This window comes from Anomaloglossus baeobatrachus, chromosome 9 (genome assembly GCF_048569485.1).
Source record: "Anomaloglossus baeobatrachus isolate aAnoBae1 chromosome 9, aAnoBae1.hap1, whole genome shotgun sequence".
Lineage (NCBI taxonomy): Eukaryota > Metazoa > Chordata > Amphibia > Anura > Aromobatidae > Anomaloglossus > Anomaloglossus baeobatrachus.
The window spans coordinates 214,983,781-215,001,745 of record NC_134361.1 but is presented as its reverse complement, the minus strand read 5'-3'; the positions used below and the strand labels follow the sequence as shown (position 1 = coordinate 215,001,745).

The window sequence follows — 17,965 nt, the reverse complement described above, 5'->3', positions numbered from 1 at the left end:
TGGAGGCGCGTGGAGTCCGGGGAGAGGTTCTGCAGCAGCTGAGGTATGCAAAACTAACAGCAGCGGGGAAAAGAGATGTACAGAGTATTTGTGAGGGGCTCAGCGCCACAGGCATTGGTTTACAGGCTGCAGACGGGCAGGGCATGCTGGGAGTTGTAGTCTCACGATATCTATATTCCAAATCAATGGAGAACTCGAGCATTGAGTTTACTCCGTACCGGGCAGTCCGCTCAGCATACTGATGTGTGGAGACACTACAACTCCCAGCATGCCTGGGCACTTGCTGCCTGCCTGGGGATGCCGGGAGTTGTAGTTTCACAGCGGCTGGTCCGGAGCCTCCAGCTCCTGTGCGGACATTTCCTATGACTGCGATTTCTCTTCCCGTCATGTTCTGGTCGCTGAGCCCCAGGATTGCAGGTCACGTGACCGTTCATCTTCCGCCAGAGGAGTTGTCATGGTTACTAGTGACTCTAGGGGCGGGTCCGTATTCCGTCGTGCGAATGACGTCTCTGAATATACGGCGCCAACTTTTGTGCCGGCTTCGTCCCGTCCTCCCGCTGCCGGCCATGTCCCGGGGCGGCGCCGGTCTCCGGCCGGTCTGTGCGCTGATTGTCCTGATAGCCGCGGGGGCAGGTAAGTCAGCAGGGACAGGGCGGCCATGCTGGGGCTTGTAGTGCTCGGAGTCTGCGGCTTCTCCCAGGCATGGCCGGCCTTGGCTAAGTGCGCCCACACTGCACTTAAGGGCGAATTGCAAACTTATTTATTTCTCATTGTCCCTAACTTTCAATGGACTCCAACATTTTTCCCGCATGGGGGCAGGGCAGTCGTAAAAAAGGCTGTCCATGATTCTTGGAGACGTCCAGAGGAGTAAAGAATGACAGCAGCCCTGGAGAATGGAGGCCGCCCTGCTCTGGATGCTGCACCGCCCATGCTGGCTGTTTCACCTTCTCTATCCCCTGGTACTAAGCTCCAGCGTGCCCCCGACATGAGGCGGGACAGCGCTACAAGGCCAGCGTGCCCCCGACATGAGGCGGGACAGCGCTACATGGTCCAGCGTGCCCCCGACATGAGGCGGGACAGCGCTACATGGTCCAGCGTGCCCCCGACATGAGGCGGGACAGCGCTACATGGTCCAGCGTGCCCCCGACATGAGGCGGGACAGCGCTACAAGGTCCAGCGTGCCCCCGACATGAGGCGGGACAGCGCTACAAGGTCCAGCGTGCCCCCGACATGAGGCGGGACAGCGCTACAAGGTCCAGCGTGCACCTGACCTTATCTGATCTCCAGGAACATCAGCCACTCTGTTCTGTCCCAGCCATTACTTTGTGGTTTATAATGTGAGAGTGCACTCGCCACTGCTCGATACTTGATCGAGTATCCTGGTACTCAGGTGCCATGATTGAGTCATCTCCCGCATGTTTTGCGGCCGTTTGTCATCCAATCAACATGCGAAGATTGTCTGCCAGACCCGGTAATGCCGTAGCTATGTTGATTACTGGCATTACTGTGATTGGCTGGCAGCATGACATCATCGGGTCTTATGAGACCTGGTGGTGCGATGCTCGGCACATTGTCCTGGAAGCAGTTAACGTAGAGTGGATCTAGGAGGGAGAGCTGAGATTAGAAGTTGACCAGAGTAATGTTCCACACCCCCTAAATATACACTTGCACTCTATAGGGCCTTTTCATGTGGCACTAAATGGTGTTTATCCTGATTTAACGTAATAAATAACTAATTTAAAAAAAACCCCAATGAGATCCTCCCTCTTTTTGATAACAATCAAACGTTAAGCAGACAGCTGGGGGCTGGTATTATCAGGCTAGGAAGGTTCATGATTTTTGGTGCCTAAAAATGCCAGCCACTCCAGTAGTGGCGCATCACACTTTTACTATTTAATGTCCTTCTGCTCAATCTTGAGCCATGGCAACTTAATGATGCTTTGTAGGAATAGCTATCTTGTGCAGCCTAGATAGGTCCACCAGTGTCTTCTCCACCATTATTGTGATAGTATCAAGCCATCGGGTTGCTGGTCGTCTTCTTCGCCTTGTTTTTTCTATTATTCTGACTATGATGTATTTCTCCACTGATTGCTCTTTGTATGATGTGTAGACGAGTCGTAGCTTGGAGATCTTTCCTTTTGAGTGACGTGTTTGGCTTGATTTGTTCCAAAATTGATTTTTGTCTTCTTGGCATCCATGGTATTGATAACCTCCTTCTCCAGCAACACAGATTGATTTTTCTTGTTCCTTTATTGTCCAGTGTTTGCATCCATTTGTTACTACAGAAAAGACCCGACTATGCGGGGGCCGAGACCCGACTATGCGGGGGCCGAGACCCGACTATGCGGGGGCCGAGACCCGACTATGCGGGGGCCGAGACCCGACTATGCGGGGGCCGAGACCCGACTATGCGGGGGCCGAGACCCGACTATGCGGGGGCCGTACCTTCATCGCCAGTGAAATGTTCTTTAATTTGAGAACTTGTCCAGTGACTTCATTGTTGATTTTTCACATTAGTTGTTTCAATTCTGGCCCTGGCCCTTTGCTCGGCTCTTCTGGTGCGTTGGCAATTAGGGGAATGGTAGTTGGGGTTGATGTGTATAGTCAACTGCATCAATCCCGGTGGTTAGTAATGGAGACGCGTCCATCAGACACCCCATTACTAATGCAGTTAGTAAAATAAACACACACTTATTTATTTTTAACCCCTTCACTCCCAGCCTGGTTTTCATCTCCATAACTCGGCCATTTTTTTTCAATTCTGACCAGTGTCACTTTGAGGTTTTTGGTTTTTTTTTGTGACATATTGTACTTTATAATAGTGGTAAATGTAGGATATGTTTTTGTTTGTGAAAATATTGGAAATTTGGCAAAAATTTTGCAATTTCCAAACTTTGAATTTTTCTGCCCTTAAACCAGAAAGTCATGTCACACAATAGTTAATAACATTTCCTACTTTACATCAGCGCAATTTTTGAAACTTTTTTTTTTTTTTTTCTTTAGGAAGTTTAAAAGGCTTTAAAGTTAATCAGCAATTTCTCATTTTTTTTTTCCCCAACAAAATGTTTTTAGGGACCACATCACATTTGAAGTGCCTTTGAGAGGCCTAGGTGACAGAAAATACCCAAAAGTGACCCCATTCTAAACACTGCACCCCTCACACTGCTCAAAACCCCATGCAAGAAGTTTATGAACCCTTAGGTGCTTCATAGGAACCAAAGCAATGTGGTAGGAAAAAACTAAAATTTTAACTTTTTCCCACAAAAATGTTACTTTAGCCTGAAATTTTGCATTTTCACAAGAGTAAAGGCCCTGTTACACACAGAGATAAATCTGCGGCAGACCTGTGGTTGCAGTGAAATTGTGGACAATCAGTGGCAGGTTTGTGGCTGTGTATAAATGGAACAATATGTCCATAATTTCACTGCAACCACAGATCTGCCAAAGATTTATTTGTGTGTGACGGGGCCCAAAGGCGGCACTACACGCTACGATCTATCGTCGCACCCGCCCCCGTTGTTTGTATGTCACGGGCCCGTGGCGCACAAAGTCGTTAACCCCCTGTCACATGGACTTACCTCCCGGATGACCTCGCTGTGGGCGGCGAACATCCACTTCCTGAAGGGGGTGGGACGTTCGGCGTCACAGCGACGTTACACAGCGGCCGCCCAATAGGGGCGGAGATGAGCGGAACGTAAACATCCCGCCCACCTCCTTCCTTCCTCATTGCCGGCGGGACGCAGGTAAGCTGTGTTCGTCGTTCCCGGGGTGTCACACGGAGCAATGTGTGCTGCCTCAGGAAAGACTAACAACCGGAGCGCAGAAGGAGGAACGACATTATGAAAATGAACGGCGTGTCAACGAGCAACTATAAGGAGAGTATTTTTGCTCGTCAACAGTCGTTCGGAGGTGTCACACGCTACGACATCTCTAACGATGCCAGATGTGCGTCACAAATTCTGTGACCCCCGACGACATATCGTTAGATATATCGTAGCGTGTGACTGGGCCTTTAACAGGAGAAACTGCACAACAAAATTGTTGAGAACTGTTGAGAACATTGATGCCCCGTGTGTGGTGGAAATCTACTGTTTTGGGCGCATGGCAGGGTTCGGAAGGGAAGGAGCGCCATTTGAATTTTAGACCGCAAAATTATCTGGAATCATTAGCTCCTGTGCCCACGCAATAGTCCTGACGTATCTATACATCATTGGTGGTGAACTACTTTCCATCCAGGACGTATAGGTACGTCCTTGATCGTAAAGGGGTTAAACTGACTCAAACTGCTGTTATTGCAGCTTTGTACGTTTTCTTGTGAAACAATGCGGGGTTGTAATGAACAGGGGACGCCAGCTTATGTCAGTGACGTTGCTGCAACACACGAGGAGCCGTTAAATGAGTGCTAAGTCGGGTTATCCCCGCCGTCACTAGCGGGTTTGGCTGGGTCTCCTGCCTCGGGTTGTTGGTAGCGCACATCCCCGACCCGCTGTCATTATACCACCCCCTCGTCACCACACATACCTGGAAATCATGGACCCCAGAGACTCAGCGCTGGATTCCTGAGAGCAAGCGGACATTGACGCCCCAGAGGCCCAGCTCAACTCAGCCCCGGCCCGGCTCAACGTCAACGTGAAACCATTCATCCCTAACGTCAACGCTGCCGAGTTCCTTCCTTCCTAATTAAGATCAGCAGCGCGACTGGAGGATACAGCAGACAATTCTGCACAAGACGAAAAATCCTGGTCTTCAGAAGGCTCAAATGCTGTTGTGGGCATGAAGGTTTCCGAACCCACTGTAGAAAATGGAGAGACACAAAGGTCTCCTGAAGAGTCCTGGGACCACAAAGATGAGCGAAGCAGAGCCCGGAGGCGGCTTCTCGGGAGATGGGCCTCCTCTGAAGACGTTCGAAAACTGAAAACTGCTGTTGCACCACCAGATGGACTCAAAAAAGAGGGTGTTAATGTAGTGTTCATCGGACACGTAGATGCTGTAAAATCAACAATTGGTGGGCAGATTATGTATTTAACTGGTATGGTGGACAAAAGAACACTTGAGAAATACGAAAGGGAAGCAAAAGAGAATTAACAGAGAAACCTGCTACCTCTCATGGGCTTGAGACACCAGGAGGAATGAGACAATAGTAAAACAATAGAATTTGGTCGTGCCTACTTTCCAACAGAGAAGAAACAGTTCCCTAGCCTTGGTGCCCCCGCCTACAAGAGCTTTGGACCCAACATGATTCGGGGTGCCTCACAAGCAGATTTGGTTGTTGTGGAAATATCTGCACAAAAAGGAGAATTTGATGTGGACAAATACAAGGACATGGGGCAGTGGTTCTAGGAAAACCAGAATCCGGCTCAATAGGCAAAGGACAACAGCTTGTCATAATGCCAAACAAGAAGCACAATGTTGAAGTTCTAAGCTTCTGCTCCGATGAAGTCGAGACTGAGCTGGTGCCACCAGGTGCAAAATCTGAAGCTCAGACTGAAAGGAACAGACGAGGAGGAAAATCTGAAGCTCAGACTGAAAGGAACAGAAGAGGGTGGGGGGGGGAATTCTGAAGCTCAGACTGAAAGGAACAGAAGAGGAGGAAAATGTGAAGCTCAGACTGAAAGGAACAGAAGAGGGGGGAAATCTAAAGCTCAGACTGAAAGGAACAGACGAGGAGGAAAATGTGAAGCTCAGACTGAAAGGAACAGAAGAGTAGGAAAATCTGAAGCTCAGACTGAAAGGAACAGAAGAGAAAATCTGAAGCTCAGACTGAAAGGAACAGAAGAGGGTGGGGGGGGAATTCTGAAGCTCAGACTGAAAGGAACAGAAGAGGGGGGAAATCTAAAGCTCAGACTGAAAGGAATAGAAGGAAAATGTGAAGCTCAGACTGAAAGGACAGAAGAGGAGGAAAATGTGAAGCTCAGACTGAAAGGAACAGACGAGGAGGAAAATGTGAAGCTCAGACTGAAAGGAACAGAAGAGGAGAAAAACGTGAAGCTCAGACTGAAAGGAACAGAAGAGGAGAAAAACGTGAAGCTCAGACTGAAAGGACAGAAGAGGAGGAAAATGTGAAGCTCAGACTGAAAGGAACAGAAGAGGGTGGGGGGGGGGAATTCTGAAGCTCAGACTGAAAGGAACGGAAGAGGGGGGAAATCTAAAGCTCAGACTGAAAGGAATAGATGGAAAATGTGAAGCTCAGACTGAAAGGAACAGAAGAGGGGGGAAATCTGAAGCTCAGACTGAAAGGAATAGATGGAAAATGTGAAGCTCAGACTGAAAGGACAGAAGAGGAGGAAAATGTGAAGCTCAGACTGAAAGGAACAGAAGAGGGGGGAAATCTGAAGCTCAGACTGAAAGGAATAGATGGAAAATGTGAAGCTCAGACTGAAAGGACAGAAGAGGAGGAAAATGTGAAGCTCAGACTGAAAGGAACAGAAGAGGGTGGGGGGGGAATTCTGAAGCTCAGACTGAAAGGAACAGCAGAGGAGGAAAATGTGAAGCTCAGACTGAAAGGAACAGACGAGGAGGAAAATGTGAAGCTCTGACTGAAAGGAACAGAAGGAAAATGTGAAGCTCAGACTGAAAGGAACAGAAGAGGAGGAAATTGTGAAGCTCAGACTGAAAGGAACAGACGAGGAGGAAAATGTGAAGCTCAGACTGAAAGGAACAGAAGAGGAGGAAAATCTGAAGCTCAGACTGAAAGGAACAGAAGATTGGGAAATTCTTCTGGGATTTATCCTTTGCAACCCAAACAACCTTTGTCACTCTGAACGCACCTTTGATGCCCAGATTGTGATTGAGCACAAATCATTCATCTGTCCTGGTTACAATGCTGTGCATTTAATAATACATGTATTGCAAAAGTTGAAATTATCACCCTAATCTGCTTGGTAGCCAAAAACTCAGGGGGGAAAAAGGCAGACATGACCCTACTTTTGTTAAACAAGAGCAAGTCTACATAGTTCCCGCTGTCCTTAAGCGAGCAATCTGCCTTGAAACATTCAAAGATTTCCCTCCAATGGACTGATTTAACCTTGCAAGATGAAGGTAAGACCATTGCAATCGGAAAGATCTTAAAATGGGTTCCAAAAAAGGATGGTCGCTTTCCTCTTGACCCTGCACAATACTGTGAGTATATAGACTCTATGGAAGCCACTTCATATCGGCTTCTTATTTTCGGCCCATTGACAAGCTCTGTTCCCTTTTAATCAAAATTAAAGCAGAAAACGACCCTGATCGCTGCTTTTTTGTCAGGCGCTGGCTGTATAACACAGCCAACAAAGATCATATGTGCGGCAGATCGTGAGCTCCAGCCGCCGCTGATGTAGGATATTTTGGTACGAACTGATGAATATTCTGACAGTTTTCAGATCTGAAAGTCGTTGAATTTTTCTGCTAGGTGTTAATGGGGTGCGAGAGCCGCGCTGACATGAATAGTACACGAAGGACCTTGGTGCTTCCAATATCAGATTATCCCATATCCTCGCACGTGGATATCATTACACCCTGGCGCTGAGATCTAAGTGTGATGAGGTGGCAGCGGCGCAGCACTGATATCGTATTCCTTCTCTCTCCTAGGTGGGGCGCCGCTCTCCTGCCGGCAGGACACAATATGTCTGAAGGATTACAAGAAGGAGAAATTCCACCGTCTGAACATCGTATGCGGACACCAGGCTGTGGACTTGCGCGAAAATGGCGATTTCTTTGGTCGTAACATCTCCTATGATAAGGCTCAGCGCTGCGTCACCTGGAGAGATGAGATTCTGTCAGACTGCACGGTGACGGAGATTGACAACAGCGGATGGAGAACGGAACTGCCCATCACTTATATCTGCACCGCAGGTAACCAGCGAGGGGTTAAATCGGAACAATCCGGGGCCCCACGTCCTCCTGATCCTTTCCTATTCTATAGATGCTCAGATCTTACAGATTTTTGTTACAGGTTCAGCACCAATCACATTCACATGTCTTGGCCGGCACGTAATCTGTACACCGGAGCAATCCTGACCCAAAATAATGCTGTGTGCGCACGTCGCATTTTTTTCCGCGTTAGCGCTGTGCCTTCCATGATTAACCTATAAGTTGAAAAAATAAATACATACAACAGAAAAAAATTCTTTAGGAATAAAAGACAAAACACCCTCTTTCACCATTTTATTAATCCCCAAACACCCCTCCAGGTCCGACGTAATCCACAGAGGTCCAACGACGCTTTCAGCTCTGCTACATGAAGCTGACAGAGAGCGGCCACAGACCACGACCGCTCTCTATCAGCTCCACGCAGCAACTGAAGTGAGCCGCACAATCAGCGATGACATCACTCAGGTTACTCGCGGCCACCGCTCTCAGGTGGAGGACTCCAGCTGCGGCCGCGGGTCACCTGAGTGACGGCACCGCTGATCACGCTGCTCACTTCAGTCACTCAGGGGATTAGCGGTCACCGGTGAGTCCTTCACGGGTGACCGCTAATCAGGACGCGACATAGACAGCAGCGGGATGACAATGAAGTCGGGTGAAGTTCATCCGAGTTCATTCTCATCGCGCGACTCTGTCTGTGGTCAGCGGGCATGTAGCAGAGCTGGATTGCTGTGGGACTGCACTGTCAAAAATGCATCCAAAATACATGCGTTTTGGATGTATTTTTTTGTTTTTTTTTGTTTTACAAACGCATTAACAGTCGTCCAGTCTGCCAGAGGGTGCGGTTTTTTTTTTTCTGCAGTTTACAGATCGCAGCGTGCGCACATAGCCTAAATCTGTTGATCCAGAATGGTGCCAAATTTATAACTTAATTCTGGATAAAACTTTGCTAACTTCTCATTTTAGATGCATCAACCACGCCGGTCCCAACAAGCACCACCTCTGTCCCGGCAGCGCCACAGTCCAGTCTGCCCGATGCCGAAGGCTACAAACGTAGGTCTATTCACTCTATATTCTATGTCAGGACTTGTCTCCAGTCATCACTGTTTTTAATTAAGTATTATTTTTGTAAAGTATTACTTGCAGATTGGCTCTGTTCTGTGCGGGGATACGTCTGGACTAAGCGTTTTTTCTTTCTTTAGGCTCTCGTATCTGCGCTGTTGCAGCTGCTGTTCCGGTTCTCTTTCTCCTTGTGCTCCTACTTAATCGGTATTCCAATATATTTTTTAAGTAATTGCATTGTGGGGTCTCTACATAATATTGTCAGGGGCTGTGATATTATTTCTTAGTAAATTCCCCCCCCCCGGCCCCCCCGTACACTCCATTACGTGATATGATGATTTTGTTTCTTTTTACACCTTCTATTTCAGACGCTTTTTTTGCCGCTACCAAAGCATAATCCTCCACCATTCATCATCCCCGGAGAATCCCAAAGACCTCGGCACGTCCTCAGACCTATGAAGCCGCTCCTGGCTGAGGCTTCGGACTTGCATCCATCCACAGATCAAAGCAATATTTTATTTTTTATCAAGTGGAAGGACTTTTTTTATAAATATACTGTGTGTGTATATATTATATATATTTATATATATATTTTAGCTAAAATATTTCTATGCACCTTCAGCCCATTGCAATAAGCTCTTCTCACAATACTGTAGTTTACTTTCCACTTTTGTGTCTTAAAATTTGGACTTCATTAAGTTTCCCCTTTCTCCATTTTTTTTTTTTTTTTTTTTTTTGCAGCCTCATGGATGTCACTTTATGGTCAGAGCATTAAAGAGAACCTGTCATTAGTTTTTTCAGTATTGAACCAAAAGTCTCGCCTTCTGCAGTTCTTAGGCAGCTTTCTATGAAGGTGCGCCTTGTTCCCTGACTCCCCTTGCAGACCTCATAAATACTGTTAACAAGTTCAAACAGCTGCCATTAACTACAGGTAATGAGCGGGGGACAGAGTGCCATTAACTACAGGTAATGAGTGGGGGACAGAGTGCCATTACTACAGGTAATGAGTGGGGGACAGAGTGCCATTACTACAGGTAATGAGTGGGGGACAGAGTGCCATTACTACAGGTAATGAGTGGGGGACAGAGTGCCATTAACTACAGGTAATGAGTGGGGGACAGAGTGCCATTACTACAGGTAATGAGTGGGGGACAGAGTGCCATTAACTACAGGTAATGAGTGGGGGACAGAGTGCCATTACTACAGGTAATGAGTGGGGGACAGAGTGCCATTAACTACAGGTAATGAGTGGGGGGACAGAGTGCCATTAACTACAGGTAATGAGTGGGGGGACAGAGTGCCATTACTACAGGTAATGAGTGGGGGGACAGAGTGCCATTACTACAGGTAATGAGTGGGGGACAGAGTGCCATTAACTACAGGTAATGAGTGGGGGACAGAGTGCCATTAACTACAGGTAATGAGTGGGGGACAGAGTGCCATTACTACAGGTAATGAGTGGGGGACAGAGTGCCATTAACTACAGGTAATGAGTGGGGGACAGAGTGCCATTACTACAGGTAATGAGTGGGGGGACAGAGTGCCATTACTACAGGTAATGAGTGGGGGACAGAGTGCCATTAACTACAGGTAATGAGTGGGGGACAGAGTGCCATTAACTACAGGTAATGAGTGGGGGACAGAGTGCCATTACTACAGGTAATGAGTGGGGGACAGAGTGCCATTAACTACAGGTAATGAGTGGGGGACAGAGTGCCATTAACTACAGGTAATGAGTGGGGGACAGAGTGCCATTACTACAGGTAATGAGTGGGGGACAGAGTGCCATTAACTGCAGGTAATGAGTGGGGGACAGAGTGCCATTACTACAGGTAATGAGTGGGGGACAGAGTGCCATTACTACAGGTAATGAGTGGGGGACAGAGTGCCATTACTACAGGTAATGAGTGGGGGACAGAGTGCCATTACTACAGGTAATGAGTGGGGGACAGAGTGCCATTACTACAGGTAATGAGTGGGGGACAGAGTGCCATTACTACAGGTAATGAGTGGGGGACAGAGTGCCATTAACTACAGGTAATGAGTGGGGGACAGAGTGCCATTAACTACAGGTAATGAGTGGGGGACAGAGTGCCATTAACTACAGGTAATGAGTGGGGGACAGAGTGCCATTACTACAGGTAATGAGTGGGGGACAGAGTGCCATTACTACAGGTAATGAGTGGGGGACAGAGTGCCATTACTACAGGTAATGAGTGGGGGACAGAGTGCCATTACTACAGGTAATGAGTGGGGGACAGAGTGCCATTACTACAGGTAATGAGTGGGGGACAGAGTGCCATTAACTGCAGGTAATGAGTGGGGGACAGAGTGCCATTAACTGCAGGTAATGAGTGGGGGACAGAGTGCCATTACTACAGGTAATGAGTGGGGGACAGAGTGCCATTACTACAGGTAATGAGTGGGGGGACAGAGGAGCCTCTTTAAGAAGAAGTTACAGGTCTGTGAGAGCCAGAAATCTTGCATGGTTTTAGGTGACTACTTATTTTCCACCATAACTTGCAAATAAAATTCTTGCCAAATCAGACGCGGTGATTTTCTGGATTTGTTTTCTCATTTTGTCTCTCATAGTTGTGGTTGTGGTCACCTATTACAGGCCTTTCTCATCTTTATAAGCGGGTGACCTTGCACAATTGGTGATGAGGAAATACTCGACCCCCCCCCCCCCCACTGTAAATAAAATGCGGCCCAGGAGCTGCAGAAGGTGAGACTTTTGGGTCAATACTGAAAAAAACTGGTGACCGGTTCCATTTATAGGTATTTTTTTTTAGGTGGTCTGATGCACATTTTGCAGCACTGTAGTTGCATTGCAGGAAACTACATGTAGGACATGCTGGGGCTTGTAGTTCTCTAACACCAGCTACATGTCTCTTAGCACTTTGTACCTGACATTACTTGATCACTACATCTCTCCTCTCTGGATGTTGCACCCCATCTTGTGCCTTTCTTCCTCTTGTTGCGCTACTTTCCCCCAAGCGAAGACTATCCTTGGATGCTGGAATTTGTACCCGCTGTAGAGCCACAAGTTTTGGAGAACACTGCTCTTAATATCTTATTTATTTTTGTATCTTGTATCACTGCTGGAAATTTAAACTACTTTATTAAAATGATTATAAAATGTTTGGTGTGGTTCTGTGTGTATATGTGTGCGTGTGTATATATATTATATATATATTTTATTCATTTATATAGCGCCATTAATTCCACAGCGCTTTACATACATTAGGAACACTGTCCCCATTGGGGCTCACAATCTAGAGTCCCTATCTGTATGTCTTTGGAGTGTGGGAGGAAACCGGAGAACCCGGAGGAAACAGACGCAAACACGGGGAGAACATAAACTCCTTGCAGATGGTGTCCTTGGTGGGATTTGAACCCAGGACCTCAGATTTTATATAATATATATATATATATATATATATATATATATATATATATATAATTTTATATTATATTCCTTATTCTGTCTGTCTTGCTCCAAAATGACATCATTACAGTGACAACTGTCGCATTGGCCGCTCGGCCCTGCACACATTGGGCATCCATACTCCTCTCCCTCCCCAGGACTACTGCACCTATTACACTCCTCTCCCCCCAGAACTACACCTCCTATTATACTCCTCTCCCCCCCCCACCCCAGAACTACAACTCCTATTTTACGCCTCTCCCCCTACCCCAGAACTACTGCTCCTATGATACACCTCCCCCCCCCCCCCCCCCCCAGGACTACTGCTCTTATGATACGCCTCTCCCCCCCCCCCCCCCCACCCCCACCCCACCCCAGAACTACTGCTCCCATTATACGCCTCACCCCACCCCAGGACTACTGCTCCTATTATACGCCTCTCCCCACTCCACCCCACCCCAGGACTACTGCTCTGCTCCTATTATACGCCTCTTCCCCCCCCCCCAGGACTACTGCTCCTATGATACGCCTCCCCCCCACCCCAGGATTACTGCTCCTATTTTACGCCTCTCCCCCCCCACCCCAGGACTACTGCTCCAACACACACACACACACACACAAAACATACCCCCCCCCAAAAAAAAACACACACACACACAAACCGCGCAACACACACACACGCACAAATCGCGCAACACACACACACTGCAACACACAGCACCACACCCACCGCTGCAGACACACAGCGCTCCACAAACCGAGACAATACCCAGAACATTTACAGCGCCCTACACAAACACTTGGCAACTACACACAACTATATATATTATTTCAGCACTCCATTCCAGGAATGCTGAAATAAAAAAATTTAAAAAAAAAAAAAAATTACATCAGTTCTGCATCAGTGGTTTTTAAGCGCGGCTTATACCCGTTTTCCTCCTGCATATATATTCACCGTTTCTACGGGGCCGCTGCGCTTAAGGGAGTTGTGACTGGCACAACCCCATCAGGTGAGTGTACCTAATTTCTTCGGCGCTCCATTGGGAGACCCAGACGATTGGGTGTATAGCTAAAAAGTGTAAGGCCCCTCCCCTTCTGGCTATACACCCCCAGTGGGATCACTGGCTCACCAGTTTTCAAGCTTTGTGCGAAGGAGGTCAGACATCCACGCATAGCTCCACTGTTTAGTCAGCAGTAGCTGCTGACTATATCGGATGGAAGAAAAGAGGGCCCATATAGGGTCCCCAGCATGCTCCCTTCTCACCCCACTTGCGGTTTGTGAAGGTTGAGGTACCCATTGCGGGTACGGAGGCTGGAGCCCACATGCTGCTTTCCTTCCCCATCCCCCTAAGGGGCTCTGTGGAAGTGGGATCTTACCGGCCCCCAAACCGTGAGGCCGGGCTCCATCCACAGACCCAGAGAACCTGCTGGAGGAGCTGAGTACCGTCAGGGACAAGGCCCTGCAACATTCAGGTACTCTGTGTCCCCGCACAGACAGGCCACGCACACTCCAGACTTGCTGGGTGTGCTAGTGCGCCGGGGGCACTAGCGCTGTGCGCTCGGGTTAGTCACTGCAGCTTAGCTGAGTGACTTTAGGTGTTGGGAACTACCGCGCCGGCCGCTCCGGGAGCGGCGGCGCGGCTGGGACTTGTAGTGCGCCAGGGACTCGCGCTGACCGCGCTTTTACGGCGGCAGCGCTCATAAATCTAGTCCCCGGCTTTTGCGGCCTAGCTCCGCTTCGTTCCCGCCCCCTCCCTGTCAATCAGGGAAAGGGAGAGACGCTGTTCTATAGTCAGCGCCGAGGGCTGGAGTCTTATTTACATACTCCAGCCCTCTCACTGGGCACAGTGGGGACGCAAGTTTCCCGCTCTTGGTCTGAACACGCCCAGGGCCCGCCCCTCTCCACAGGACGCCGGCAGCCATTCCTGCATGCAGTCTGGCTGGAGAACGGACACAGGCTCTGGGGGACTCAGACAAGGGACTCTGGCGACCACACACCCGCGTTTATGCGGGCGGTAAGCTGCACATAAGTGCTGGCCCCACTAGTGCCTCAGTGTTATTTGGTGCACTTTTTCCCTGTACCATATATATTTATATTGCACTGTACGGTTGCTTCTTGGCTTATACCCTATATTGCTCTGAGGAGACAACAACATGTCATCCGCAAAACGCAAGGGTGCCAAGGCACAGGCGGTATGCACTGCTTGTGTCGCATGTGGGGCTAATCTACCGGCAGGTTCCAATGACCCCCATTGTGTGCAATGTTCAATCCCTGTGCCACTTCGGCAGCCAGAGTCTATGGTAGTAGTGGCCCAGGCAGAGACGCCTGTGAACCCTGCCCCGGTGACGGGGACAGAATTTGCAATTTTTGCTGATAAGATGTCTGTGACTATGACAAAAATCCTGGAGACCTTGCAGTCCAGGCCAGTTTCTCAGACCATGGACACGGCTGTGTCTATGCTCCCCGGTCCCCCTCAGTTGGAACTAATCCGTACTTCAAGGGGGTCCCAGGCATCACAGGCTGAAGACTCTGACTCGGATGACAGTCCCAGGCAGCCTAAGCGAGCTCGCTGGGAAAGACCCTCGACGTCATCACACTGGTCAGGGTCTCAACGAGAAGAGTCTCTGTATGAGGAGACAGAGGTGGGTGATCAGGAGTCTAATCCTGACACCGCTCTCAATCTAGATACCCCTGATGGTGACGCAATGGTAAATGACCTTATAGCGGCCATCAATAGACTGTTGGATATTTCTCCCCCAGCCCCTTCAGCAGAGGAGGCAGCTGCTCAGCAGGAGAAGTTCCATTTTCGGTATCCCAAGCGTAAATTGAGTACTTTTCTGGACCACTCTGACTTCAGAGAATCAGTCCAGAAACATCATGCTTATCCAGACAAGCGTTTCTCCAAACGTCTTAAGGATACCCGTTATCCTTTTCCCCCTGACGTGGTCAAACGCTGGACCCAGTGTCCAAAGGTGGATCCCCCAATATCCAGGCTTGCGGCTAGATCCATAGTTGCAGTGGAGGATGGGGCTTCACTTAAAGATGCCAATGACAGACAGATGGACCTGTGGTTGAAATCTGTCTATGAAGCTATCGGCGCGTCGTTTGCTCCAGCATTCGCGGCCGTGTGGGCACTCCAAGCTATTTCCGCTGGTCTGGCACAGGTGGACTCTATCATACGTCCAGCAGTGCCGCAGGTGGCGTCCTTAACTACGCAAATGTCTGCGTTTGCGACATACGCTATCAATGCAGTACTGGACTCTACGAGCCGTACCTCAATGGCGTCCGCCAACTCTGTGGTTTTGCGCAGAGCCTTGTGGTTAAAGGAATGGAAAGCAGATTCTGCTTCCAAGAAATGTTTAACCAGCTTGCCGCTATCTGGAGACAGACTGTTTTGGTGAGCAATTAGCTGAAATCATTAAACAGTCCAAGGGTAAGGACTCCTCCTTACCCCAGCCCAGATCAAGCAAACCTCAACAGAGGAAGTGGCAGTCGAGGTTTCGGTCCTTTCGAGGCTCGGGCAAGCCCCAATTCTCCTCGTCCAAAGGGACTCAGAAGGAGCAAAGGAGCTCAGATGCCTGGCGGGCTCACTCACGCCCCAAGAAAGCAACCGGAGGACCCGCTTCCAAGCCGGCTGCCTCATGACTTTCGGCCTCCTCTCTCCGCATCCTCGGTCGGTGGCAGGCTCTCCCGCTTTTGCGACATTTGGCTGCCACAGGTCAAGGACCGGTGGGTAACAGACATTTTGTCTCACGGGTACAGGATAGAGTTCAGTTCTCGTCCTCCGCCTCGGTTCTTCAGAACTTCCCCACATCCCGACCGAGCAGATGCCCTTCTGCAGGCGGTGGGCTCTCTAAGAGCAGAAGGAGTGGTGATCCCTGTCCCTCTTCAGGAACAAGGGCAAGGTTTTTACTCCAATCTCTTTGTGGTGCCAAAAAAGGACGGCTCATTCCGTCCTGTTCTGGACCTAAAACTGCTCAACAAGCATGTGAACGCCAGGCGGTTCCGGATGGAATCCCTCCGCTCCGTCATTGCCTCAATGTCTCAAGGAGATTTCCTTGCATCAATAGACATCAAAGATGCTTATCTCCACGTGCCGATTGCTACAGAGCACCAACGCTTTCTACGTTTCGTGATAGGAGACGACCATCTTCAATTCGTAGCCCTGCCATTTGGTCTGGCGACAGCCCCACGGGTTTTCACCAAGGTCATGGCGGCAGTGGTAGCAATCTTGCACTCTCAGGGACACTCGGTGATCCCTTACTTAGACGATCTGCTTGTCAAAGCACCCTCTCAAGAGGCATGCCAACTCAGCCTGAATGTTGCGCTGGAGACTCTCCAGACTTTCGGGTGGATCATCAACTTTTCAAAGTCCAATCTGTCACCGACCCAATCACTAACGTATCTTGGCATGGAGTTTCATACTCTCTCAGCGATAGTGAAGCTTCCGCTGGACAAGCAGCGGTCACTGCAGACAGGGGTGCAGTCTCTCCTTCAAGGTCAGTCGCACCCCTTAAGGCGCCTCATCCACTTCCTAGGGAAGATGGTGGCAGCAATGGAGGCAGTCCCGTTTGCGCAGTTTCATCTGCGCCCACTTCAGTGGGACATTCTCCGCCAATGGGACGGGAAGTCAACATCCCTGGACAGGGAAGTCTCCCTTTCCCAGACGACCAAGGACTCTTTGCAGTGGTGGCTTCTTCCCACCTCTGTATCACAGGAAAGATCCTTCCTACCCCCATCCTGGGCAGTAGTCACGACGGACGCGAGTCTGTCAGGGTGGGGAGCAGTTTTTCTCCACCACAGGGCTCAGGGTACGTGGACTCAGCAGGAGTCCACCCTTCAGATCAATGTTCTGGAAATCAGGGCAGTGTATCTGGCCCTACTAGCCTTCCAGCAGTGGCTGGAAGGAAAGCAGATCCGAATTCAGTCGGACAACTCCACAGCGGTGGCATACATCAACCACCAAGGAGGGACACGCAGTCGGCAAGCCTTCCAGGAAGTCCGGCGGATTCTGATGTGGGTGGAGGACAGAGCATCCACCATATCCGTGGTTCACATCCCGGGCGTGGAAAACTGGGAAGCAGACTTCCTAAGTCGCCAGGGTATGGACGCAGGGGAGTGGTCCCTTCACCCAGACGTGTTTCAGGAAATCTGTCACCGCTGGGGGGTGCCGGATGTCGACCTAATGGCGTCTCGGCACAACAACAAGGTCCCGACCTTCATGGCGCGGTCTCGCGATCAAAGAGCTCTGGCGGTAGACGCCTTGGTGCAAGATTGGTCGCAGTTCCGGCTCCCTTATGTGTTTCCACCTCTGGCACTCTTGCCCAGAGTGCTACGCAAGATCAGATCCGATTGCAGCCGCGTCATACTCGTCGCCCCAGACTGGCCGAGGAGGTCGTGGTACCCGGATCTGTGGCATCTCACGGTCGGCCAACCGTGGGCACTACCAGACCGACCAGACTTACTGTCCCAAGGGCCGTTTTTCCATCGGAATTCTGCGGCCCTGAACCTGACTGTGTGGCCATTGAGTCCTGGATCCTAGCGTCTTCAGGATTATCCCAAGGGGTCGTTGCCACCATGAGACAGGCTAGGAAGCCCACGTCTGCTAAGATATACCACAGAACGTG

General features: G+C 49.6%; 1 protein-coding gene and 1 pseudogene across 3 annotated transcripts; both read left to right on the top strand.

The window, feature by feature from the left end:
- The first annotated feature begins 469 nt into the window (after positions 1-469).
- On the top strand, positions 470-12,051 carry LOC142250730 (uncharacterized). 3 transcript variants are annotated; one of them, XR_012725263.1, is made up of 6 exons: positions 470-633; positions 7,570-7,833; positions 8,815-8,901; positions 9,051-9,117; positions 9,279-9,467; positions 11,703-12,051. XR_012725263.1 is itself a non-coding variant. In XM_075322935.1 (5 exons), the coding sequence occupies exons 1-5, from the start codon at positions 501-503 to the stop codon at positions 9,367-9,369; spliced, it is 642 nt and encodes a 213-aa protein (XP_075179050.1). In that variant the 5' UTR covers positions 470-500; the 3' UTR covers positions 9,370-10,022. The 3 variants fall into 3 exon arrangements, 1 of the variants encoding a protein (XP_075179050.1); XR_012725262.1 differs by lacking the exon at positions 11,703-12,051 and adding an exon at positions 9,877-10,022 and having other exon boundaries at positions 9,279-9,841; XM_075322935.1 differs by lacking the exon at positions 11,703-12,051 and having other exon boundaries at positions 9,279-10,022.
- Positions 4,531-7,199, top strand: LOC142250890 (eukaryotic peptide chain release factor GTP-binding subunit ERF3A pseudogene; annotated as a pseudogene).
- Positions 12,052-17,965: the final 5,914 nt, after the last annotated feature.

What these genes read in the sequence shown, in the direction of transcription:
- LOC142250730 (XM_075322935.1), top strand. Translation starts at nt 501, where the DNA reads ATGACGTCTCTGAATATACGGCGCCAACTTTTGTGCCGGCTTCGTCCC. An exon ending in CGATGCCGAAGGCTACAAAC is followed by an intron (nt 8,902 to 9,050) that starts GTAGGTCTATTC and finishes TTCTTTCTTTAG; the next exon opens with GCTCTCGTATCTGCGCTGTT. An exon ending in CTTGTGCTCCTACTTAATCG is followed by an intron (nt 9,118 to 9,278) that starts GTATTCCAATAT and finishes CTTCTATTTCAG; the next exon opens with ACGCTTTTTTTGCCGCTACC.